At 66.5% G+C, this 22663-nt stretch overlaps 6 protein-coding genes across 6 annotated transcripts; 1 reads left to right on the forward strand and 5 right to left on the reverse strand.

Moving 5' to 3' along the window:
* Nucleotides 1-35: 35 nt before the first annotated feature.
* On the forward strand, nt 36-1340 carry RHOBADRAFT_40455 (uncharacterized protein; the record flags this gene model as incomplete). The annotated part of the gene is made up of 6 exons (XM_018413714.1): nt 36-84; nt 143-207; nt 272-338; nt 423-616; nt 818-1112; nt 1303-1340. Coding segments are annotated over 6 exons (708 nt in total), but the record flags the coding sequence as incomplete, so codon positions are not given.
* A 1284-nt stretch (nt 1341-2624) lies between these two features.
* RHOBADRAFT_40456 (uncharacterized protein) lies at nt 2625-3959 on the reverse strand (the record flags this gene model as incomplete). The annotated part of the gene is made up of 8 exons (XM_018413715.1): nt 2625-2725; nt 2794-2841; nt 2910-2990; nt 3054-3131; nt 3201-3326; nt 3403-3519; nt 3597-3755; nt 3896-3959. 8 exons carry the CDS (start codon nt 3957-3959, stop codon nt 2625-2627), a joined length of 774 nt encoding a protein of 257 aa, XP_018273962.1.
* A 4153-nt stretch (nt 3960-8112) lies between these two features.
* On the reverse strand, nt 8113-10561 carry RHOBADRAFT_40458 (elongation factor 1-alpha; the record flags this gene model as incomplete). The annotated part of the gene is made up of 10 exons (XM_018413716.1): nt 8113-8150; nt 8341-8766; nt 8840-9011; nt 9083-9577; nt 9652-9749; nt 9911-9939; nt 10014-10098; nt 10199-10223; nt 10401-10410; nt 10557-10561. 10 exons carry the CDS (start codon nt 10559-10561, stop codon nt 8113-8115), a joined length of 1383 nt encoding a protein of 460 aa, XP_018273963.1.
* Nucleotides 10562-11660: 1099 nt separating this feature from the next.
* RHOBADRAFT_50443 (uncharacterized protein) lies at nt 11661-13007 on the reverse strand (the record flags this gene model as incomplete). The annotated part of the gene is made up of 5 exons (XM_018415318.1): nt 11661-11875; nt 11955-12544; nt 12609-12736; nt 12811-12846; nt 12906-13007. The coding sequence occupies 5 exons, from the start codon at nt 13005-13007 to the stop codon at nt 11661-11663; spliced, it is 1071 nt and encodes a 356-aa protein (XP_018273964.1).
* A 233-nt stretch (nt 13008-13240) lies between these two features.
* RHOBADRAFT_50444 (uncharacterized protein) lies at nt 13241-16288 on the reverse strand (the record flags this gene model as incomplete). The annotated part of the gene is made up of 14 exons (XM_018415319.1): nt 13241-13466; nt 13534-13627; nt 13690-13805; nt 13876-13993; nt 14061-14282; nt 14388-14462; nt 14529-14870; nt 14943-15038; nt 15100-15146; nt 15214-15481; nt 15632-15646; nt 15715-15773; nt 15935-15982; nt 16063-16288. The coding sequence occupies 14 exons, from the start codon at nt 16286-16288 to the stop codon at nt 13387-13389; spliced, it is 1806 nt and encodes a 601-aa protein (XP_018273965.1). The 3' UTR covers nt 13241-13386.
* A 1006-nt stretch (nt 16289-17294) lies between these two features.
* On the reverse strand, nt 17295-22641 carry RHOBADRAFT_50445 (uncharacterized protein). Its single transcript, XM_018415320.1, has 7 exons — nt 22616-22641; nt 22482-22553; nt 21857-22309; nt 21572-21793; nt 20090-21505; nt 18234-20014; nt 17295-18156 (listed from the first exon to the last, which is right to left on the reverse strand). Exons 2-7 carry the CDS (start codon nt 22543-22545, stop codon nt 17581-17583), a joined length of 4512 nt encoding a protein of 1503 aa, XP_018273966.1. The 5' UTR covers nt 22546-22553; nt 22616-22641; the 3' UTR covers nt 17295-17580.
* Between the last annotated feature and the right edge of the window lie 22 nt (nt 22642-22663).

Here is a 22663-nt window from a genome sequence, read left to right on the forward strand (position 1 = left end):
AGACGTCTCGCCTGACCTTCTCGCGCACCGTGCAGGGCTACGGCTTCATCATCGACGACCTGCACGACGAGCTCCAGGCAGACGGTGCGTCCCGCTCTCTCTTTCGGCGTCCTCGTCGGCCCTGACTCGCTCGGACCTCCAGTGTTCGCCCACTACACCGGCATCGACCTGCAGCAGGGGTTCCGCTGCCTCGCCAAGGACGAGCGAGTGCGTCCCTGTTCCTCTGCCCTCCTCGTTCGAGCCGCCACTCACGCTCCGACTAATCGCGCAGGTCGAGTACATCCTGACGACGCACTCGAAGGGAGGGTACCAGGCGCTCTGCATCACGGGCGAGCACGGTGCGTCTCTCCTTCTCTCTCGTCTCTCGTCTCTCTCTCTCCCTCGAACGTCTTCCTGACTCTTTCGCTCGTCGTCGCTCGCAGGTGCCGCGCTCAAGGGCCTCTCTGACCCGCACAACGCCGCCATCGTGCGCGAGATGGCTGCCGAGACGAACGCCAAGCGCGCCTCGATGCACCCGGGCGCCCAGGAGCTCCTCGCCATCGCCGGCGTGCGCTCGAACGGCGACGGTGGCGCGGCGAGCGCCGTCAGGGTCAAAATGTCGCTCGGCGGCGGCAGGGTCAAGGGCTGAGGGGCGCGTGCGAGGAGAGTCGGCGGTCGAGCCAGGGTGGACGTGAGGGGCAGTGAGATCTCTGCTATACTATCTATTGCGAGCGGTGCTCAGGGTGCGTCGTCGAGTCGACCAGGGAGAACGAGAGTGAGAGATTGTTGCCCGAGTCATCGACCTTGCGCTCGTCCGGGCCAAGCTCCACCTGGCCAGATCGGCAACGGCTACGCGCCCGTGCTCGACTGCCACACGGCGCACATTGCGTGCAAGTTTGACACGCTCCTCGAGAAGATCGACCGCCGCTCGGGCAAGTCGGTCGAGGACCTCCCCAAGTTCATCAAGTCGGGCGACGCCGCGATTGTCAAGATGATCCCGTCGAAGCCGATGTGCGTCGAGTCGTTCGCCGAGTACCCGCATCTCGGCCGTTTCGCCGTCCGCGACATGCGCCAGACGGTTGCCGTCGGTGTCATCAAGGCCGTCGAGAAGACGGACGGCAAGGGTGGCAAGGGTGCGTCCCACTCTCTCTCTCTCTGTCTCTCGTCGTCGTCGTCGTCGAGGAGGAGCTGGTCGAGCGGCGGGACGACTTGGGCAGAGTCCGAGCGAACCGTCCTCCTCGTCCCTCCTCGTCCTTCTCCCTCGTCGTCGACGGCCTCTCCTTCTGTCCGACCATGTCCTGACTCTCTCTCTCCCTCTCGCAGTCACCAAGGCGGCCGTCAAGGCTGGTGGCAAGAAGTAAACAGCTCTCACGAGCTGCTTCTTCCTGTCCTCGTCTTTTTGTCGTTCACGCTTGATCCTTCTCGCAAGGTGTGCTGTAACCCCCCCGCTTCCCCAACCCCGCCCGTCTCGAGAGACCGCGAGAGCAAAGAGAAAGCACGAGAGCGAGAGAGAGAGTCAGTCGCCCCACGTCGAGGTCCTCGCTCCACTCTTCCTCCTCCTCCTTCCCCTCTGCCTCGTGTGCTCTTGCGTCGGCCTCTGTCTCGTCCGCACGTCCATGGAGAGCTGCTCGTCAGTCTCTTCCATCTGTCGAGGCTGCCGTCAAGGTGGCCGCACTCGCCCGAGAAGAGCTTGCTCGCCTCGCCGTGCACGGTCCTCTCTCTCGCGAAGCGGGCGTCCTCGTCGATTCTCCCTCCTTCTGCTGTCGCTCGATTGCGTCGTACTGCTCCTCTCGACACGCAGTGTCGCCTCACGAACGCTGTGGACCGGCGCGCCGGAAAGAGAAGAGGGAACGAAGCTTTACGTGCTCGACTCTCGAGCTGGCAACGACGTCTCTCCTTTCGTCACGGCTCGCTGCTCTGCGCACTCTCGTCGGTCGCACAGGCTCGATGCACTGAGAGCGACTTGCGCGTCGTCGTTGGAACGACGACGCGCGAGGTCCAGCTCGACCTTCTCAAGCCGCAAAGCCCCGTGCTCTCGTCCAGGCTCGCTTTCTTTTCGGCCCTCTGCACTGCGTCTCGACGGTCGCACACCTCTGTACTCGCGCGACGTCCTCGGCTCGATGCGAGCGAGAGTCAAGCAGGAGCTGCGGCGAGGTTCGTGTCGCTCGCAGGCGCGCTCTCGATAGCGGGCCTCGACGAGTCGCAGGGCTCAGCGCCGAGTGAGAGCGTTCACCCAGCTCTGCCTGGAGCGAGCGAGCGTGCAAGCTTGAATCCGCGAGACGAGAGAGAGAGAGAGAGGGCGGCCGGCGTGCGCACGAGCCCTCAGTTTCTGAGAAGGTCGACCTCGACTCTCTCGAGGGCGGCTGTAGCAGCGGCGAGGGCGGCAGGACGTCCACTCTGAGTAGCACTCTCCTTCTGCTTCTCTCGAGGTAGACCGAGTGTGAGCGAGAAGCGTCTCTCGAAGCGGGCGTGACCGAGAAGAATGCGAGGGATGCAAAGTGCTCGACTGGGCGAGAAAGGGGAAAGAGGAGAGGTGGGAGCAAGGTCGCCAAGACGGGAGGAAGACAAGTGCGAGAAGAAGAGGAGACGAGGGGAGCTATCGAGAGAGGGGGCGAGGGGCGCCGAGGAGGGGAGGAAGAGCCCGCTCACGCCTGCACGTCCCTCTTGTAGAAGCCGCCGCCGTACCCGCCGCCGTACCCACCGCCGTAGCCGTCGCCGCGGAAGCCGTCGTCGTACCCGCCGTAGCCTGCGAGCGTGCGGGTGCGAGTCAGGGCGTGCGTCAAAGTGGGCGAGAGAGGGAGAGGGTGGACGCACCGCCCTTGCCGTAGCCGCCCTTGCCGTAGCCGTAGTCGTTGTCGTAGCCTGCGCGCGATGTGGACGAGGGTCAGTCGAGGGGCGGGATGCGAGAGAGAGAGAGAGGTGGGACGCACCCTTGCCGCCAAAGCCGCCGCCAAAGCCGCCGCGACCGCCGAACGAGCCGTAGTTGTCGCGGCCGCCGTAGCCGCCGTAGCCTGTGCGACGAGAGAGTCAGTGCGAGGAGGGACGACGAGGCGAGGAGAGCGCGAGGGACGCACCGCCGCGGCCGAACTTGCCGTCGTCGCGCCCGAAGCCGTCGCGGCCGTAGTCGTCGTTGCCGTACCCGCCGCCGTAGCCTGTTCCGCGAGGCGAGACGAGTGAGTTCGAGGAGAGGCGAATGAGAGAGAGAGCGAGAGGGAGCGCACCGCCGATGCCGCCGTCAAAGCCGTGGCCAAAGTCGTCGAGCGAGAAGAGGCCGTCCTTGTCGTTGAAGCCGCGCTTGTAGTGGCCGCCCTTGCCGCCGTCGATGACGGCCGTGTTCTGCTTCTTGACTGCGAGGGCGGGCGAGGGCAAAGGTCAGGGACGCTCGTCGACGAGGACGAGGACGAGAGAGAGAGGTGGGCGCACCGTCCGAGTCGTGCTGCTTGAGGTTGAACTGCTTGTAGCAGAACTCCTCGTAGTAGTACTCCTTGTCGTTCGAGTCCTTCTTGATGCCGTCGAACAGGAACACGTCCTTGCCGTTCGCTGGTGGGTGAAGGAGAAGAGGTCAGGTCCTCGTTCGACTCGCCGCGCCTCGGGAGAGAAGAGAAAGATGAACGCACCGTCCTGAACGAGCGTCTCCCGGTTGTACTTGAGCTTGTGCTTCTCGACGTCGGCGTAGAGGTTGCGGTAGCAGAGCTCGCGAAGCGAGACCTTGAGCGCCTTCTCATTCTTCTTGAGGTCCGAGTCCTTGACGACGTCCGTGCCGCCGCCGCCGTAGCCTGCGAGGGCGCGTGCGAGGGCGAGGAAAGTGGAGGAGGAAGTGGGAGGGGGAGGTGGGAGGGAAAGGAGAGAGTCAGTGACGGTGCGCCTGTGCGACGACGACGACGACGAGAGGAAAAGAGAGAGAGAGGAGACGCACCGCCGTCGGGAGCAGCGATCGCGAGCGCGGCGCCGGCGAGAGCGAGGAGGGTCGAGGCGAGCATGGTCGAGGTCGAGGTGGGCGAGAGGGTCGAGGGTCGAGGGTCGAGGGTCGAGGGTCGAGGGTCGAGGAGAGGGCGAGTGTGAGGAAGGGAAGAGAGAGAGGTGGCCGTGCCAGCGAGCAAGGTCGACGACCGGCGGCGAGTCCTCGCACTGGCGCTGCGAGCCGAGATGGCCGGCGAGCCTTGGCGCGAGCTGCGACTGGCCTCGAGCCACCGACGACGGCGCGAACGAGCGAGGTCGGACCGCGTCGGAGCACAGCTGGCGACCCGCACGAGCTGCTGCACCAGGGAGATGGGGGAACCTCGAGGAGCCTCACCGACTCTGAACGGTTCCTTCAGAGCCACCTGGACCGCTCTATGCGAGCTGAACACGCGGTGGCCGAGTGTGCGGTCGAATCGCGACGAGCGAGATGGCGACGAGGAGGAGGAATGCAGCAACGTCGCGCGACCGCAGCGCTCAGGCGCAGCGGGTCTCGAGCTAGCCCGACAGGGTCGTAGAGCACCCGCGGCAGTGCGCTGGCTCGAAGTAGCGTGTGTGCGGAGGAGGAGGAGCCGCGACTCTGGCAGCACGCCGCTCACGGCCCTCCAACCTCTCGAGCAGCACGGCGCTTGCTGCGAGACTGTTTCCTGCTGTTTGCCTGCTGCCCTCTGGCCAAGCGGCTGGCGCTGGAGGCTTCAGAGGCCACCGAGAGGTCGAGGTTCGTCCTCCTCTCCCTCCTCATCAGTTTTCGAGCATGGCTCGACGGCACGGACTCGCAGGGACCCTGACGTTACACTCTGCCGAACTACAGATCCCTGTCACTCGAGCATGTCCGCCGCGCCTCTCCCCGACGACCGCCTCGCCCCTCCTTACCCACCCTCGCCCTCGCCCTCCGCCGGCTGCTCCAGCCACTCGAGACGAGCGTCCCACCCCGAGGCGCGCCTCCTACAGCTCTCACGCCTGTCACGGTACCGTCCAGACCGGCCAGCCGAGCGGCGGTGGCGGCGATTCGCGGGTCACGAGATGCGTTCGCCGACGACGCCGACTCGCAGCGCTCGAGGCTTCACCTCGTCGGCTTCTGCGCTTTGGGCGTCGCCGGACTCGCTCAGGTGCACCTGGGCGACTAGCTGCCAACCTCCAGAGCCGGTCCGCACTCGCTTCGAGCGGTCCGGCGGGATCGACCCTGCGCCGCTCTGCTCGTCTCGCCGCTTCGCCTCCCTCTCGCTCGCTGCGCGTCGCTGCAGGCTCGGGCCATGCAGGCGCACTGGAGCGCTCGTGCAGCAGCTCGTGCGGGTCGCCAGCTGTGCTCCGACGCGGTCCGACCTCGCTCGTTCGCGCCGTCGTCGGTGGCTCGAGGCCAGTCGCAGCTCGCGCCAAGGCTCGCCGGCCATCTCGGCTCGCAGCGCCAGTGCGAGGACTCGCCGCCGGTCGTCGACCTTGCTCGCTGGCACGGCCACCTCTCTCTCTTCCCTTCCTCACACTCGCCCTCTCCTCGACCCTCGACCCTCGACCCTCGACCCTCGACCCTCTCGCCCACCTCGACCTCGACCATGCTCGCCTCGACCCTCCTCGCTCTCGCCGGCGCCGCGCTCGCGATCGCTGCTCCCGACGGCGGTGCGTCTCCTCTCTCTCTCTTTTCCTCTCGTCGTCGTCGTCGTCGCACAGGCGCACCGTCACTGACTCTCTCCTTTCCCTCCCACCTCCCCCTCCCACTTCCTCCTCCACTTTCCTCGCCCTCGCACGCGCCCTCGCAGGCTACGGCGGCGGCGGCACGGACGTCGTCAAGGACTCGGACCTCAAGAAGAATGAGAAGGCGCTCAAGGTCTCGCTTCGCGAGCTCTGCTACCGCAACCTCTACGCCGACGTCGAGAAGCACAAGCTCAAGTACAACCGGGAGACGCTCGTTCAGGACGGTGCGTTCATCTTTCTCTTCTCTCCCAGAGGCGCGGCGAGTCGAACGAGGACCTGACCTCTTCTCCTTCACCCACCAGCGAACGGCAAGGACGTGTTCCTGTTCGACGGCATCAAGAAGGACTCGAACGACAAGGAGTACTACTACGAGGAGTTCTGCTACAAGCAGTTCAACCTCAAGCAGCACGACTCGGACGGTGCGCCCACCTCTCTCTCTCGTCCTCGTCCTCGTCCTCGTCGACGACCGTCCCTGACCTTTGCCCTCGCCCGCCCTCACAGTCAAGAAGCAGAACACGGCCGTCATCGACGGCGGCAAGGGCGGCCACTACAAGCGCGGCTTCAACGACAAGGACGGCCTCTTCTCGCTCGACGACTTTGGCTACGGCTTTGACGGCGGCATCGGCGGTGCGCTCCCTCTCGCTCTCTCTCTCATTCGCCTCTCCTCGAACTCACTCGTCTCGCCTCGCGGAACAGGCTACGGCGGCGGGTACGGCAACGACGACTACGGCCGCGACGGCTTCGGGCGCGACGACGGCAAGTTCGGCCGCGGCGGTGCGTCCCTCGCGCTCTCCTCGCCTCGTCGTCCCTCCTCGCACTGACTCTCTCGTCGCACAGGCTACGGCGGCTACGGCGGCCGCGACAACTACGGCTCGTTCGGCGGTCGCGGCGGCTTTGGCGGCGGCTTTGGCGGCAAGGGTGCGTCCCACCTCTCTCTCTCTCTCGCATCCCGCCCCTCGACTGACCCTCGTCCACATCGCGCGCAGGCTACGACAACGACTACGGCTACGGCAAGGGCGGCTACGGCAAGGGCGGTGCGTCCACCCTCTCCCTCTCTCGCCCACTTTGACGCACGCCCTGACTCGCACCCGCACGCTCGCAGGCTACGGCGGGTACGACGACGGCTTCCGCGGCGACGGCTACGGCGGTGGGTACGGCGGCGGGTACGGCGGCGGCTTCTACAAGAGGGACGTGCAGGCGTGAGCGGGCTCTTCCTCCCCTCCTCGGCGCCCCTCGCCCCCTCTCTCGATAGCTCCCCTCGTCTCCTCTTCTTCTCGCACTTGTCTTCCTCCCGTCTTGGCGACCTTGCTCCCACCTCTCCTCTTTCCCCTTTCTCGCCCAGTCGAGCACTTTGCATCCCTCGCATTCTTCTCGGTCACGCCCGCTTCGAGAGACGCTTCTCGCTCACACTCGGTCTACCTCGAGAGAAGCAGAAGGAGAGTGCTACTCAGAGTGGACGTCCTGCCGCCCTCGCCGCTGCTACAGCCGCCCTCGAGAGAGTCGAGGTCGACCTTCTCAGAAACTGAGGGCTCGTGCGCACGCCGGCCGCCCTCTCTCTCTCTCTCTCGTCTCGCGGATTCAAGCTTGCACGCTCGCTCGCTCCAGGCAGAGCTGGGTGAACGCTCTCACTCGGCGCTGAGCCCTGCGACTCGTCGAGGCCCGCTATCGAGAGCGCGCCTGCGAGCGACACGAACCTCGCCGCAGCTCCTGCTTGACTCTCGCTCGCATCGAGCCGAGGACGTCGCGCGAGTACAGAGGTGTGCGACCGTCGAGACGCAGTGCAGAGGGCCGAAAAGAAAGCGAGCCTGGACGAGAGCACGGGGCTTTGCGGCTTGAGAAGGTCGAGCTGGACCTCGCGCGTCGTCGTTCCAACGACGACGCGCAAGTCGCTCTCAGTGCATCGAGCCTGTGCGACCGACGAGAGTGCGCAGAGCAGCGAGCCGTGACGAAAGGAGAGACGTCGTTGCCAGCTCGAGAGTCGAGCACGTAAAGCTTCGTTCCCTCTTCTCTTTCCGGCGCGCCGGTCCACAGCGTTCGTGAGGCGACACTGCGTGTCGAGAGGAGCAGTACGACGCAATCGAGCGACAGCAGAAGGAAAGAGAATCGACGAGGACGCCCGCTTCGCGAGAGAGAGGACCGTGCACGGCGAGGCGAGCAAGCTCTTCTCGGGCGAGTGCGGCCACCTTGACGGCAGCCTCGACAGATGGAAGAGACTGACGAGCAGCTCTCCATGGACGTGCGGACGAGACAGAGGCCGACGCAAGAGCACACGAGGCAGAGGGGAAGGAGGAGGAGGAAGAGTGGAGCGAGGACCTCGACGTGGGGCGACTGACTCTCTCTCTCGCTCTCGTTCTTTCTCTTTGCTCTCGCGGTCTCTCGAGACGGGCGGGGTTGGGGAAGCGGGGGGGTTACAGCACACCTTGCGAGAAGGATCAAGCGTGAACGACAAAAAGACGAGGACAGGAAGAAGCAGCTCGTGAGAGCTGTTTACTTCTTGCCACCAGCCTTGACGGCCGCCTTGGTGACTGCGAGAGGGAGAGAGAGAGTCAGGACATGGTCGGACAGAAGGAGAGGCCGTCGACGACGAGGGAGAAGGACGAGGAGGGACGAGGAGGACGGTTCGCTCGGACTCTGCCCAAGTCGTCCCGCCGCTCGACCAGCTCCTCCTCGACGACGACGACGACGAGAGACAGAGAGAGAGAGAGTGGGACGCACCCTTGCCACCCTTGCCGTCCGTCTTCTCGACGGCCTTGATGACACCGACGGCAACCGTCTGGCGCATGTCGCGGACGGCGAAGCGACCGAGAGGCGGGTACTCGGCGAACGACTCGACGCACATCGGCTTCGACGGGATCATCTTGACGATGGCGGCGTCGCCCGACTTGATGAACTTGGGGAGGTCCTCGACCGACTTGCCCGAGCGGCGGTCGATCTTCTCGAGGAGCGTGTCAAACTTGCACGCAATGTGCGCCGTGTGGCAGTCGAGCACGGGCGCGTAGCCGTTGCCGATCTGGCCAGGGTGGTTCATGACGATGACCTGGGCCTTGAACGACGCGGCCTCCTTGGGCGGGTCGTTCTTCGAGTCACCGCAGACGTTGCCGCGGCGGATGTCCTTGACCGAGACGTTCTTGACGTTGAAGCCTGTTCGAAGGGAGCAGAGAGTGAGCAAGGGCGCGCAAGTAGTGGACGGCGAGAGAAAGAGAGGCGGACGCACCGACGTTGTCGCCGGGGAGACCGGCCTCGAGCTGCTCGTGGTGCATCTCGACCGACTTGACCTCGGTGGTGACGTTGGCCGGGGCGAAGACGACGACCATGCCGGCCTTGATCGTGCCGGTCTCGACACGGCCGACGGGCACAGTTCCGATACCGCCGATCTTGTAGACGTCCTGTGAGAGGGAGAAAAGAGTCAGGGACCGTGCGAGGACGACGAGGACGAGGAGAGGGAGGAGGGACGCACCTGGAGGGGAAGACGGAGCGGCTTGTCGGTCGGGCGCGAAGGCGGCTCGATGGCGTCGATGGCGTCAAGGAGCGTCTTGCCGGTAACCTCGCCCGACTTGGTCTCCTTCTTCCAGCCCTTGTACCAGCCCATGTTGGTGGTCGGCTCGATCATGTTGTCGCCGTGCCATCCCGAGATGGGGACGAAGGGGACGTTCTTCGGGTTGAAGCCGACCTTCTTGATGAAGTTGGACGTCTCCTTGATGATCTCCTCGAAACGGGCCTCCGAGTACTTGGTCGTGTCCATCTTGTTGATGGCGACGATGAGCTGGCGGACACCGAGGGTGAAGGCGAGGAGGGCGTGCTCGCGGGTCTGGCCGTCCTTCGAGATACCGGCCTCGAACTCACCAGTGCCGGCGGCGATGATGAGGATGGCGCAGTCGGCCTGCGAGGTACCGGTGATCATGTTCTTGATGAAGTCGCGGTGACCCGGGGCGTCGATGACGGTGATCATGTACTGCACGAGAGGGGCCAGAGCGTCAGGACCCTGTCGTCGGCGACGGCGACGAGAGAGGGACGGTCGGGACGCACCTTGGGGGTCTCGAACTTCCAGAGGGCGATGTCGATGGTGATACCGCGCTCGCGCTCGGCCTTCAACTTGTCGAGGACCCACGCGTACTTGAACGAACCTGCAGGCGGCACAAAAGCTCGTCAGGACGCTGCACCGCCGTCGAAAGACGAGGCGCACGACCCGCTCGTCTCGCCCGACGTCACCCGCAAAGGGGATGGATCGCCCGGGTCGACGAGCGGGGCTGCGAAGAAAATTCGGGCAGATGGGACGAGGACGCACCCTTGCCGAGCTCAGCAGCCTCCTTCTCGCTGTAGAGGGGGACGAGAGCGAGGTCAGGACGAGGACTCGAGGAACAGGCCGAGGGAGCGAGAGCGAGACGCACAACTTCTCGATGGTACGCTTGTCGATACCACCGCACTTGTAGATGAGGTGGCCGGTGGTGGTCGACTTGCCGGAGTCGACGTGGCCTGTAGAGAGCGAGCGCCGAGAGCGAGGGGGGGGGGCGGGGCGGAGGTCAGAGACGAGCTCGCGACGGCGCGGGACGAGGCGAAGAGAGAGTGGACGCACCGATAACGACGACGTTAACGTGTCCCTGGTGGTGAGAACCATGGACAGAGTGCAGGTGAAGCGAGAGAGGGAGGAGCAAAGGCGGGGGAGGTGGTTGGCGGGAGGGGGGGAGGCGAGAGGCGACGGCGGGAGGGGGGAAAAGGACGGGTCAGTAACCGTGCCCGTCGACTGTCGAGTGGTCGTCGTTCCAGGTAGGGCGCACCTTTTCCTTGCTGCAGGGCGGCGAGGACGAGTGGCGAGGCAAAAGTCAGTGCTCGGTTCTCAAGAGTGACGAGGGTGGTCGACCCGCGAGCTGCGCAGCCGCCGGTGGGCGACCGCGGTGCACAGCTGGGTCGAGTAGAGGGAGCAGTGGACGCACCCCATGATGGATGAAGTGAGATTCGAGTGGTGAGACGCGAAGGTGGAGGAAAGAGAGCAAGAGCGGCGGCCAGGGCGAGCCTTGGGTTGCGAGGCGGCCGCCACGCGCGGGCTCGCCCTGCCCTCGTCTCGCTCGCGCGCCCCCAGCTCCCTCAAGCTCGGGCCCGTGCTCAGCCAGGTGGCACGCGCGCGCGGCGCCTCCGCACGCAGGTTTCCTCGTCCTTCCTTCCACTCTCGGGGCTCGCCTCTCGCCTCGATCCCTCTCGCGCGCGCGCAAGCCAACCGCTCGCCTCGTCTCCACCTCGCCACCCCCTCACTCTCTCTCTCTCCCTCTCTCGCTTCCCCAGCTTGCTCTACCCCGCGCCCGCTTCAGCTCGCGACTCTCGCGCTCTCGCCTGGCCAGCTTGCGCGGCCTGCCGTCGCTTTGGCCCTCGCCGAAGCCGTAGTTCGCCGAGAATCGAGATCCAACCCGGTTGCGACGCCTCACCTCGACCTTCTCAAGCGCGCGGACCGTCTCTCGTCCTGCTCGAGCACAGCTTTCTCTCGCCGGCTCCTTGCTACCGCAGCCACAGCCTATGCTCGTCTTCGCACGGCAGTATCTGCGAGCTCAAACGGAGGAGCGCATGCCTTGCGTCGAGCGGTCAAAGCGCCACTCGAGCCTCTCTCGACCGCGCTCTGCAGCGTCCAGTCCCTCGCAGAACCCCGCTTTCGACGCTCTCGCCTAGCGTACTTGTACCTGCGCATCGCTGCGAGCGATCGAGTGACCTCGAAGAGGTGAACCTGCTGCAAGAGGAGGTGAGGCGAGGCGGGCAAGGAGACCGGCCGGCGGTCGGACCTCGCGCTCCTTTGCGGAACCGTGAGCCCGCCTCGCTCTTGCACTCTCGGGACTGTGAAAGCTGTCCAGACTCGTCGGACGTGGACGAGAGGACCTTTGAGGGGCAGCAGCAGCATGACCGATTCCCTCGAGCGGTCGTCGCCAGCTTTCTCTGCGTCTCTCTGTCGCCGCGACGCTCGCTGCTGCGCCAACTCTCTCGTCGTCTCTCGAGAGGCCGAGTCAATGTGACTGAGGGTACTGTAATTCTCAGGCAACGACGGGTGGCGCCGGCTAGCCCTGAATGCCCGTCACGACGACCTTCTTGGCGCTCACGCCCTCCTTCTGCCGGTCGAGGCCCTTCTGCACGTTCTCGAGTCCGCTGCCGACGACGAGCGGATCCGGCTTGGCCTGGAGCGAGTGCGCCTTGAGCGCGGCGGGGACAAAGTCGTGGTAGACGGCGCGAGCGACGGCGGCGTCCTCCTTCAGGGCGATGTCGATCGCAAAGACTGTGTGAGCGGCGGCGTCAGGGCCTGCGACGAGCGCAAAGAGACTCGGAAAGAGAGAGAAAGAGAGAGGCGGACGCACCCCACTCGGACGAGATGCCCTCGGGCAGGTCTTGAGGAGGCGGCAAGGTCGCGGCGATGTACTTCTTGCCCGAGCCACCGAACGCCTTGAGAGCGACCTGCGCGCAGAGCTCGACGCTGCCGTGCTCCGAGATGGCGTCGAACGCGCCGGCAAACTCGCTGCCCTCCTTCTCGACGGCGGCGACGAGCGACGAGACGAGGTCGTCCTTGGGCGTGCGGTAGTCGAACGCGGCGGCGGCGCCGAGGCTCTTGACGAGGTCAAAGTTGGCCGGCGAGCACGTCGTCACGACGCGGACGCCCGAGGCGGCGGCGAGCTGGATGGCGCTCGCGCCGACCGACGACGAGCCGCCGTAGACGAGGACGACCTTGCCCTTGCCTTGCGGGTTGGGCGAGTCGGCGTGCGGGTACGGCAGGGCGAGCTTGTCCTTCGGGTACAGGCCCGACGCGGCGGTCGAGAGGCCGAGGGGAAGCACCGTCGCCTCGTCGAAGGAGAGCGAATCGGGGATGGACGAGGCGAGGTAGGCGTCGATGACGGCGAAGCGCTGGAACGCCGAATGCTTGGGCTCGCCGGTACCGAGGCCCTTGCAGTGTCTGTACCGGAGAAAGTCAGCTTCTGCTGCAGGAGCGAGAGCGAGAGGAGAGAGAGTGGACGCACCCGAGGACGCGGTCACCCTTCTTGACGTTCGAGACGCCCTCGCCGACCTCGACGACCTCGCCGGCGACGTCGGTGCCGAGGATGAACGGGTACTGCTTGACCATCTGGTCGAAGCCGTACGTCTGGATCTGCGGGCGCGGCGAGAGGTGGGTCAGCTCACGCGCGAGGGCTCGGCGGCGAACGTCGAGCGGACGGGGCTCACCTTCCAGTCGACGGGCTGAATCGAGACCGAGTGGACCTGTGTAAGGGAGGACCGTGAGCAGCGTGTCGGCTTGAAGGAAGGGAGAGCGGGCGCACCGTGACGAGAACCTCGCCCTTCTCGGCCGTCCACATGGGCGCGTCGTCCACCTCGAGCTGCGCGAGGCGCTCCTTGTACCATGCAGCAGAGTTTGAGGACATGACGATAGCGAGAGCGAGAGGTGGAAGTGGAGGAGAGAGAGACGAGAAGAGCGGCGTCGCCGACGGTCCGAGGTGGAGGCAGCCGTGTGGGGCTGACACAGCTGACGAGATCGCTGCTTGAGCAGCTCCAGCGAGTTGCTCAGCGACATTGACCGTCTGGTAAGCCGACCCGCAAGCGAGCGGCTTTCGGGCTCTCGGTCGGACGGGCGGACTCGCTTTCTCGCTCTGCGCGAACGGGAGAAGGCCAGTCTTGCGATGCACAGATCCGACGAGACGCTACGAGGTGCACAGAAGGAGACCCGGGAGAGCGCGAAAGGCGAATGCGAAAGAGGGAGGCAAGCAAAGTGAGGCGAGGTCCGAGCGACGTCGACTCGACAATCTACGCGCCGCCGCCCATGAGGTCGCGCCCCTTGATGTTGAGGTTGCGGATCATGAGCGCGCACAACGAGGTGCAGCCACCTGCGCGAGAAAGAGAGTGAGCGAGGCGAGCGGGACGACGACAAGGGGAAGCGAGAAGGGGACGCACCGGCGGCGACGCCGATGATGAACACGTCGCGCAGCGCGAGCGTGTAGGCGTGCACGACGCCGGGCTGCAGCTCGACCGGGAGCGTCGGAATGGCCTGCGTAAAGGCGAGCGTCAGTGCGGGGCGACCTTGGAAAGGGCGTGAGAGAGGGAGCGCACCTCGACCGAGTTGCGCACGAGCTGGAAGGGTGCCTCGGGAGCGAACTCGCGCAGCGCCGAACCGAGGCGCGTGCCAAATATGCTCGAGCCGATCGCGATGCCGATGGTGCCGCCGACTGTGTGCGTCAAAGAGGGAGAGGGTCAGTCGATGTTCCCAAGCCGTCTAGGGAGAGGACGGGGGCGCACCGAGCTGGCCGAACGTGACGATGGCGGTGCGCTGAGGAACCTCGGACTCGTCCTTGCAGTCGGCCTGGACGGCGATGAGCGTGTTCTGGAGGACGCAGCCGACGCCGACGCCGACGAGCTGCCCGAGAAAGAAAGGAGGTGAGCGAGGCTCGAGCGCTCGCTCGAGGTGAGGCAAGGGGACGCACAATCTGGTACCCGATGAGCTTGGCCATCGACGAGTGCTCGTCGACCGTGTAGAGCAGGCCCGAGCCGATGCACGAGAAGACGGGACCAAAGACGACGAACGGCCAGTAGTACCCGGTCCACGAGATGAGCCCGCCGGCCGCGCCCGACGCAAAGACGACGCTGAGCATGAAGGGAAGGATGTCGATGCCCGACTTGGTCGCCGAGTGGAAGCGCGTAGCTTGCTGTAGACGGGCGACGGTGCGGCGCGAGAGGATGGGGCGGGAAGGGAGGTTAGCCCTCGGCTCATGCTCGTCGACACGACCCTGGAGAGAGCGAGAGGGACGTACGAAGAAGGTCGGCAGGTAGTACGTTGCGACGAGGAGGACGAACATGGTGAAGAAGGCGGCGAGGGTGGCGCCGACCTGCGCGAGGAACGTGCGGGTGAGCCGGACACTCTCGAGAGGCGAGAAAGGGGGCGTGCGACGCACCTGCGTGCGACCGTTGAAGTACTCGAGCGGCATGATGCGACTGGGACCGGCGAGCTTCCACTCGAAGCCGACGAACGCCGGGATCAGGACGGCAAAGACGACGAAGCACGCGACGACGGGGCCGGCCGACCAGGCGTACTTGACGCCGCCCCACTGCAGGGCGAGGACGAGGCAGGTGATGATGCCGAGCATGAGGATGGTGCCGATCCAGTCGAGGGCGAACGCGCGGAATGCGAGGGACGAGCGCGATGGCGACCAGCGACCGAACGTCCAACGCGTGAACTTGCGCTCCGTCCAGAGAGCGACATCCTCGCGCATGGGAGGTGGAGGTTGAGGGCCGAGCTGGGCGCAGAACAAGATGAGTCAGTCTCGCTCAGGGCAACTTGAGAAGGCGAGGTGCGGCGGCGGACGCACGATAAAGACGATCGCGGCGACCGTCACGGCACCGACTGGAAGGTTGATGTAGAAGCAGAGGCGCCACGAGACGTGGTCGGTAAAGGCGCCGCCGAGCTGCAAGAGGAGGAGAAGGTGAGCGAGGTCGGAGGAGGAGGAGCGACTCGAGCAGACGCACGAGCGGACCGACGACCGAGGACACGCCAAAGACGGCGCCAAACAGGCCTGCGCGCAACCGAAGCAGAGTGAGTCTTGTGTGGCTCGAGAAGAGGCGAGAGCGGCAGGGACGCACCGAGCAACTTGGGCCGGTCCTCGAGACGGGTCACCTCGGCGATGATGGACAGGACCGAGACGAAGATGCCGGCGGCGCCGACACCGGCAAACGCTCGACCAAAGATGAGGACCTCGACCGAGTGCGCGACGGCGCAGATGAGCGAGCCGAGCTCGAAAATGACGATGGCGGCCAGGTAGGTCCACTTGCGGTCGGCGAGCGTGAGGATCTGCCCGTACAGCAGGAGAAAGGCGGTCTGGGTGAGGAAGTATGCCGACACGATCCATCCCTGCACGTGACGAGATGGTCGGAGGACGTGGTCGAGAGGGAGGAAGGGAGGAAAGGGAGGAGGGCGAGAAGCTCGAGTCAGCGAGTTGCTCGGCCGCCCGCAGATGCCGGCGTACTGAAGGACGCGATTAGAGAAGAAGGAGAGACCCACAATCTGGTCGAGAGCCTGTCGAGGGTGCAAGACTGAGTCAGCTCGAATTCGCTCGAGAGGCCGAAAAGTGGACGGCCGCGCACGTCAAACTTGCTCGCGATGACCGGGATGGCCGGCGCAAGGATCGTCTGGTCGAGAGCGACTGTGGATGTGCACGACGCGAGGAACGAAATGGCGATGCGGGAGGACGGGAGGGGGAATCGAGGAGGGTCGAGAGGAGGAGGATCGTGCGGCGACGACAGGGTCAGCGGCCCGGCTCCGCACAACCTCGATGGCGAGAGAGACAGAGAGCGTCCGACGCACTGAGGAAAACCGACAGGAGCATGCCGGTGAAGACGAGGGCGAGCTTGGCTGCGAATTGGGGGGGGGCGAGCGTCAGTTCTCGAGGCTGCCGCTCAGCCGACCGGAAAGAGGGACGAGGGTCGACTCACAGCCTCTCAGGTACTTGCTGTCGCGCTCGATCTGCGCCTGCGTCCTGCTGTCGGCCGGCAAGGCCGCTGCGCCGTCCTCGTCGCTCGACCTGCGGCCCGTCTTGGAGTAGGTCGACTCTTGCGACAGGACCTTCTCGACATTGTGCGTGCTGGTGCGGTCGTCGAGCTCGTGGGCCTCGATGGCGGTGGCTTGCGAGGCGATGGTCGAGTCGAGGGGTGCGCTCATCGCGGCGGACGCGGGACAGGAGGGAGGAAGGGAGGGAGGAGGCGAAGACGTCGAGGTTCGCTCGAGGCAGCTGACGAGGCGCTGAGCTCAGCGAGTGAGTCGGCGGCGGGCGGCAGAGCGTGCGCAAGCTCTCTCGGCAGGGGAAAAGGAGGCGAGAGGGGACGCGCAAGGTCCGCCGAACGAGGCGCGTGTTCCCTCGATCGGGCCGGACCCGACGCCGGATTCATCGGTCGCGCTCTGGGCCCGCCCGTCCCACGGGTCGTACGTATGACGGCCGCGTGCAGAGGGCAAAGAAGCGCACCAGCGCAGGACGCGGAAGCAGCTCCGAGCGCGCGCAGAGGTGGACCAGCTCCGAGTCGAACGCGAGCGAGGAGGTCCGCTCGGCCGCAGAGACAGCTTCGGGCTGGCTGCACCGCACTCGAGCGGATCTGTGCAGAGTCGGCAGTCGAGCTGGACCGACGACGAGAGCGAGTTGGGTGCATGCGAGCGACGAGAGGAGGAGCAGGCGGCCGGCGGCGCACCTCTCTTTCTCTTCTTCACACAAACGCAAATTTACCCCGGCCCCTTCAAAAAGCACGTACGACACTAGGCGACCCGGCTTGGTTGCTGCGCTCCTCGGAGCGTGGCGGCAGGCTCGCGTTGTCGCCCATGAGCACCAGTACGCCGTCTGTGGGCCGGAGAGCGAGGACAGGCGGGACTTGGGTGCGGCGCGTCCACACGGCCGGGCGCCACTTTCACGAGTGTCTGCGCCTGTGAGCGGGGGCTGGGCCGCAATGTCTCGTCGGACATGTCTCTCTCTGTCGTCGAGCGGCGCGGGCGAGGGAGGGCGCGAGGAGGAGGAGGAGGGCGGGGGAGGAACGGGACGAGGGCGGGGGAGGGCTTGTCGAGCTGATCATGCACTGTACTCCCGTCCCACACACGCCCTGTCCTTTCGAGAGACGCCGCGAGATTCGAGAGAACACGACGGCGAGCGAACGAGCCTCTCGGCTCATGCTCTCAGGAAGCTCGCGAGGGACGTGGTACGATCGTGTTGCAGTTCTCGGTCGCTGCTTTTGCGGATGGTGGTACTCAGAGGGGGGAGGAGGAACAGAGAGAGGCGAGGAGTGGGGAGGAGGGATAGAGAGAGGGAGACCTGCGAGGCGATGCGAGCGAGCGGGTCCGGGACAAGGGAGAAAATGAGGGGTGCAAGGGCGACAGGAAGGTCGTGTCGAGGGTGCTGGTGGTACAGGTGAGAGAGATACGAATGACGAAAGGTGGGAGAGGAGGGGAGGGAAGCGAGGGAAGGAGCGGCGCTAAGGCGACGGCTTGCGCTTGCGCTGCTGCTTGGACGACGACGACGACGACGACGAGCCCTGGATGTAGTCGACGAGCGCATCGACGCTCAGGTCGGCCTTCTCGCCGTGCGTGCGCTTGGGCGCAGCCTCGGCGCCGCCGTTGACAGCGGGCTGCTTGCCGAGCTGGACCGACGACAGGCGCGAGCCGTTGACGGCGGCGCGAGCGCCGACAGGGCGAGAGGTCGGCGGCGCCGTCGCGAAGCGCTGCTTGAGGCGCTCCTCGCGAGCGGCCTGCTCCTGCGCGTCGCGAGCGCGAGTCGCCTCGATGATCTGGACGAACTGCTTGGCCTCGAGGACCTCGCGAGCGTCGTCGCCGAGGTGCTTCTGGAGGACGGTCTGGGCGATGGCGAGGTGCTTCTGGGCCAACTCGAGGTCGGACGCGACGGCGTAGCCCTGCCCGAGCGTGAACTCGTTGTGGCCGGCGACGACCGAGTCCTCGCCGTAGATGCGCTTGGCGAGCTCGACGCACTGCTGCTGGAGCGGGATGGCGGCCTCGATGCCCGAGCGGGCCTGGACCATGGCGGCGGCGTTGCTCTGTGAGGGAGAACGAGAGCGAGTCAGGGAGAGGGCGAGAGAAAAAGGCGACCGGCAGGAGGGACCGAGGGACGTACGAGGAGGTTGACGAGCTGCGGGTGCGACGGCCCGTACGCGGCGACGACGAGGTCGATGGCGTGCTTGGTGAGCTTGAGGGCGACGTTGTGGTTGCCCGCCGCCTGCTCGAGAAGGCCGAGGTCGGTGTACTGCGTGATGGCGTCGTGCGAGTCGATGCCGTTGGTGCGCTCGGCGACGACGATCGACTGGCGGACCATGCGGACGGCGAGCTGAAGGTAGCTGTCGACCTCCTGGCGCGCCGCGTCGGCGTTCGGGAGGAGAAGCTCCTGCAGGCTCTTCTCGTGCTGCTCGCGGCCCTCGACGGGGAGCTCCTTGAGCGCCTGCTCGGCCATGTCGTGCGTGCGGAGCGTGCTCGCGATGCGCTGCGCGAGGCTGTGCCACACGATGCCGAGCTGGTGGTACTTCTGCGCCGCGTCCGGGTGCACGGCGCCGTAGATCTGCTCCGACAGGTGGAGCGCGTCGTTGACGAGCGCCTCGCCGAGGTCGAGCTGGCCCTCCATGATGGCGCGCGTGCCCTGGGCGAACGCGTCCTCGACGAGCGCGCTGCGGTGCGCGGTCGACTTGACGATCGGGCCGAGGTTGAGGACGTCGTCGGGGCGGAAAGTCGTCGGCGGGCCCTGGACCTTGGGCTGCTCCTCGACGGCCGCCTTGGCCTTCTTGCTCTTCTTCGACTTCTTGGCAGAGGTCGACGCGGTGGTGGTGGCCTCGGACGACGACGTCTCGACGGCGGCGGCGGCGGACGAGAGGTCGGCGGCGCCCGAGCCAAAGTCGTACCGGCGAGCGACGAGCTGCGCGCCGATGCGGACCGAGAGCTCGCGCGCGACCTTGCTCTTGAGCATCGACTCGTCGAACCACGACGCCGGGAGCTCGTACCGGAAGCGCGCGGCGACCTGCTTGACGAGGTCGGCCCGGACGCTTGCCGGCGTGGCCGTGGCCCACGAGCGCTCGCCGCCAGGGAGGGACGAGACGTCGGCGACGGGCGAGCTGTTGAGCGACGCGCCGAGGAGGCAGTTGTAGAAGTGGGCGACGATGGACGCGTGGTCGTACTCGGCGTTGGCGCGCAGGAGGTCGTTGACGAGGTGCTTGGCGGCGCGGACGACCATCTCGTGCTGGAGCGTGCTCTTGAAGAGGGCGAGCGTGTGGGCCGCCTCGTCCTTGCTGACCTTGGCCTTGGCGTAGTCGACGTTCTTGTCGCCGTCGGCCTCGATCTTGCGCACGAGCAGGCCGAGGTACCGCATGTTGATGCCCTTGCGGTGCAGCACGGTCGAGACCTGCGGGCCGTCGGTCACGAGGAACGTGCTCGCGACGGCCTCGGAGATGAACTCGCCGAGGACGACCTCGCGCAGGTACTGGCTCGCGAGGCGGACGTTGTTTGTCGACTCGGCGTCCGGGTCGTAGATGACGAGCTCGTCGCCCGACTCGGTCGGCTTGCGCTCGACGAACGCGTCCGGGTTGAAGTTGAGGACAAAGTCGTCGGCGTTGATGACCGACTTGGTCGGCGGCTCGGACGGGACGAGGGCCGACTTGTCGGCGTCGGCGGCGCCGTCGGTCGCGGCCTCCTTGAGCTCTGCCTCGACCGACTGCTCCTTGTCCTTCTGCTCCTTCTCGACCTTGGCGCGCGCCTCGGTCACCTTGCCCTCGAGCCACTTGTGCAACTTGACCTCGCGGTACGCCTCGAGGAGCTCGGGGCGGAGGAGGACGAGGCGGTGCGGGTAGTCGACCGACGCGTCACCCTTGGCGTTCTGCTCGCGGAACTCGACGTCGACGCACTGCATGCGGACTGAGGGAGGGGGCGAGGAGGGGTCAGATCCGGTACGGCCGAAAGAGGAGAGAGTGAGAGAGGGCGACGACGCACAGCAGTCGATGAAGTAGCTGCGGCCGTCGGTCGCCGCGATGCCGTGCATGTCGCTCGCGGTCCACAGCTTGGTGACGGCGCCGTCCTGGTCCTTGACATCGTGCTCGGCGAAGCGCATCTGGCGCGCGACCTTGCTCGCGAGCTGCTCGTGGAAGTACTTGCTCGCGCGCACCTGCTCGTCGGGCTTCTCGGGCTCGGCGGCGCCGTACACGATGCGGAACGCGGCCGTCGGCGGGTAGTCGTCCTTGTTGGGCGTCTCGGCGTTGGGCACGATCGGCGGCGCGTCGGCGCCCTTGTCGGCGGTCGCGGCGGCGTCGGCCTCGTCGCGAGCGGCCTTGAACAAGCCCGGGATGAGGCTCTGCGCGATCCACCGCTCGCCGAGGTAGTCGACGAGCACGGTCTGCATGACGCTCAGGCCGTCGACGTCGAGGCGCTCGAGGATCTCGACGCCGCGCAGGTCCTTGCCCGCGACGTACCGCGCCGCGTCGTCGCCGCCGAGCTGGGCGTAGATGCCCGTGCCGTCCTCGGCCTTGGTGAAGAGGAGGTTGTTGTGGATGTAGGTGTAGGCCGAGGCGGGCTCGTTCGGGTTGATGGGCGGGATGTCGCCGCGCGCGATCGAGACGGCGCCGCGAGTGGCGGCCGCGACAAAGTCGGCCTGGGTGCGCGTGAGGAAGCGCTCGCGGAGGAGGCGCTGGTTCATGTCGTCGCGAGGGAGGTCGAGGAACTGGCCAAACTCGTCGTTCCAGTCGCGCGCGGTCGGGAGCTGGTCGGCCGTCGTCGCCGACGTGAGGAGGTACGCCGCCTGGGTGCGGAACGGGTCGGCGACGTGTTGAGGGGCACGCACGAGCCAGGGCGCGGCCGGGATCGTGTGGGTGACGGCGAGCGAGGCGACGAGGTCCGACTGGCTCAGGTCGCCGCGCGACGCCTTGGCGACGAGGGTGGACAGGCCTCGGCGGAACGAGGGCGAGATGTCGGCGAGGAGCTCGAACAGCGACTGGTACGGGCCGGTGTGCACGCCCTTGGGCAGGACGGCGCGCGGCGACGGGTCGCAGTTCGAGTTGGTCGACTTGGAGATCCAGAACCCGCTCGCGGCGCCCGTGATCGTGTACTGCTCCGACTCGAGGGTCGAGACGGTGAGGTAGACGAGGTCGCCTCGAAGGCGGCGAGGGTGCGGCGGCGGGCTCCAGGGCGAGACGCCGAGGGCCTTGAGGCAGGGCGAGGCGAGGGCTGGCGAGGCCGAACGGGACGCGAGGTGCTTGAGGTACGCGTCGGCGCTCAAGTCGTCGGCCGACCAGCCGGTAAAGGCGTGCGGCTCGTCGCGGGCAGGTGCCGGTGTCGGCGCCTCGTCCTGCTCGGGCGCAGGAGCCGCCGCCTTCTTGCCGCTCTTGCCCTTCTTGCCCTTGGTCGACTCGGCGCCTGCAAGAACGAGAGTCAGTTGCGCTCGTGCGGCGAGGAGTGAGGCGAGGCGAGACAGGGACGCACCCTTGTCCTCGACGACCTTGTCCGAGTGCGCGACCTGCTGCTCCTCCTCCTCGGGCTTGTCCGTCTCGCCGCACACCGACGCATACAGGGTCGATCCCGACGAGATGGCGAAGGCGGTCGGGTCGTAGGCGGACGAGGTCGACGCGAAAGGAGGGAGGCTCGAGAAGAGCGTGTCGCGGACCTTGAGAAGGTGCGTGTGCATGGTCGCGGCGGCGAACGGCGCTGTTCGAGGGATCGCTCATGAGTGTCGTTTTTCGACGGAGTGTGAGAGAGGAGGGGACGCACTGAAGATGACCTTGAGGCCGCGACGCTTGCCCTCCCAGAACTCGGGCTCGCCGCCAAAGACGCCCGTCAGGTCGGCGTAGTCGCCGAGGACGCCGTCCTTGGTGAGGGCCCACTGCTTCGGGTCGGGCTGCGCTCCGAGAACGGGCGTCTGCGGCGCCGGCGGCGAGAGGGCGGTCCACTCGCCGTGCGACGGTGCCGAGTCGTCGCCGTCGACAGGCGCGAGCTCGTCGGCGTAGACCGGGGCGAGCGAAAAGGCGCCGAGCCAAAAGCCCTCGGGTGCGTCGGTAATAATGTTCTTGAGGTCGTGGACGACGTCGGAGAGGGCGATCGGGAGGGGCAGCTCGAGGAAGGCGCTGTCGGTGGTCGACTTGGCGGACGAGGGCGCGGGCGACGACGACAGGAGCGACTGGGCCGGGACGAGGAGCGTCACGTCGACGGTGGCGCTCATGGGGTCTGTCGAGTCGATCGTGCGGCAGGATGGGCGAGAGATGATGAGCGAGTCGACCGGGGAGGCGAGGAAGAGGGAGAGAGGAGGGAGGTGCGACGACGGGCACGGGGAGGGCAGGGGGCAAGTCGAGTCAGTTGGTGCGCTCTGTGCGAGAGCTGTCGAGCTGCAAGGACGCACCTTGGTCCTGGTGGTCGAGAGGAGCGTCGCCGTTGGCCTGCTGCTGCTCGGCATCGCTGCTCATGCTTGTCGCTGCACACGCGAGAGGGTCAGTCGCACGCTTGGCCGCAGATCTGCAGGGCAGAGGGACGCACAGGTCGGCTTGCTGTCTGCGCTGAGCGAGAGACGAGTGACGAGGTGAG

Source organism: Rhodotorula graminis (genome assembly GCF_001329695.1).
Source record: "Rhodotorula graminis WP1 unplaced genomic scaffold RHOBAscaffold_1, whole genome shotgun sequence".
NCBI classification, from domain to species: Eukaryota; Fungi; Basidiomycota; class Microbotryomycetes; order Sporidiobolales; family Sporidiobolaceae; genus Rhodotorula; species Rhodotorula graminis.

Excerpts from the sequence above, each read along its gene's own strand:
- RHOBADRAFT_50445 (XM_018415320.1), bottom strand. The coding sequence starts at position 22,545 with ATGAGCAGCGATGCCGAGCAGCAGCAGGCCAACGGCGACGCTCCTCTC. Across the intron at positions 21,506-21,571 it reads CAAGGTCGTCGAGGACAAGG|GCGCCGAGTCGACCAAGGGC; the intron begins GTGCGTCCCTGT and ends TCGTTCTTGCAG. Across the intron at positions 18,157-18,233 it reads CGCAGCTCGTCAACCTCCTC|AGCAACGCCGCCGCCATGGT; the intron begins GTACGTCCCTCG and ends TCTCCCTCACAG.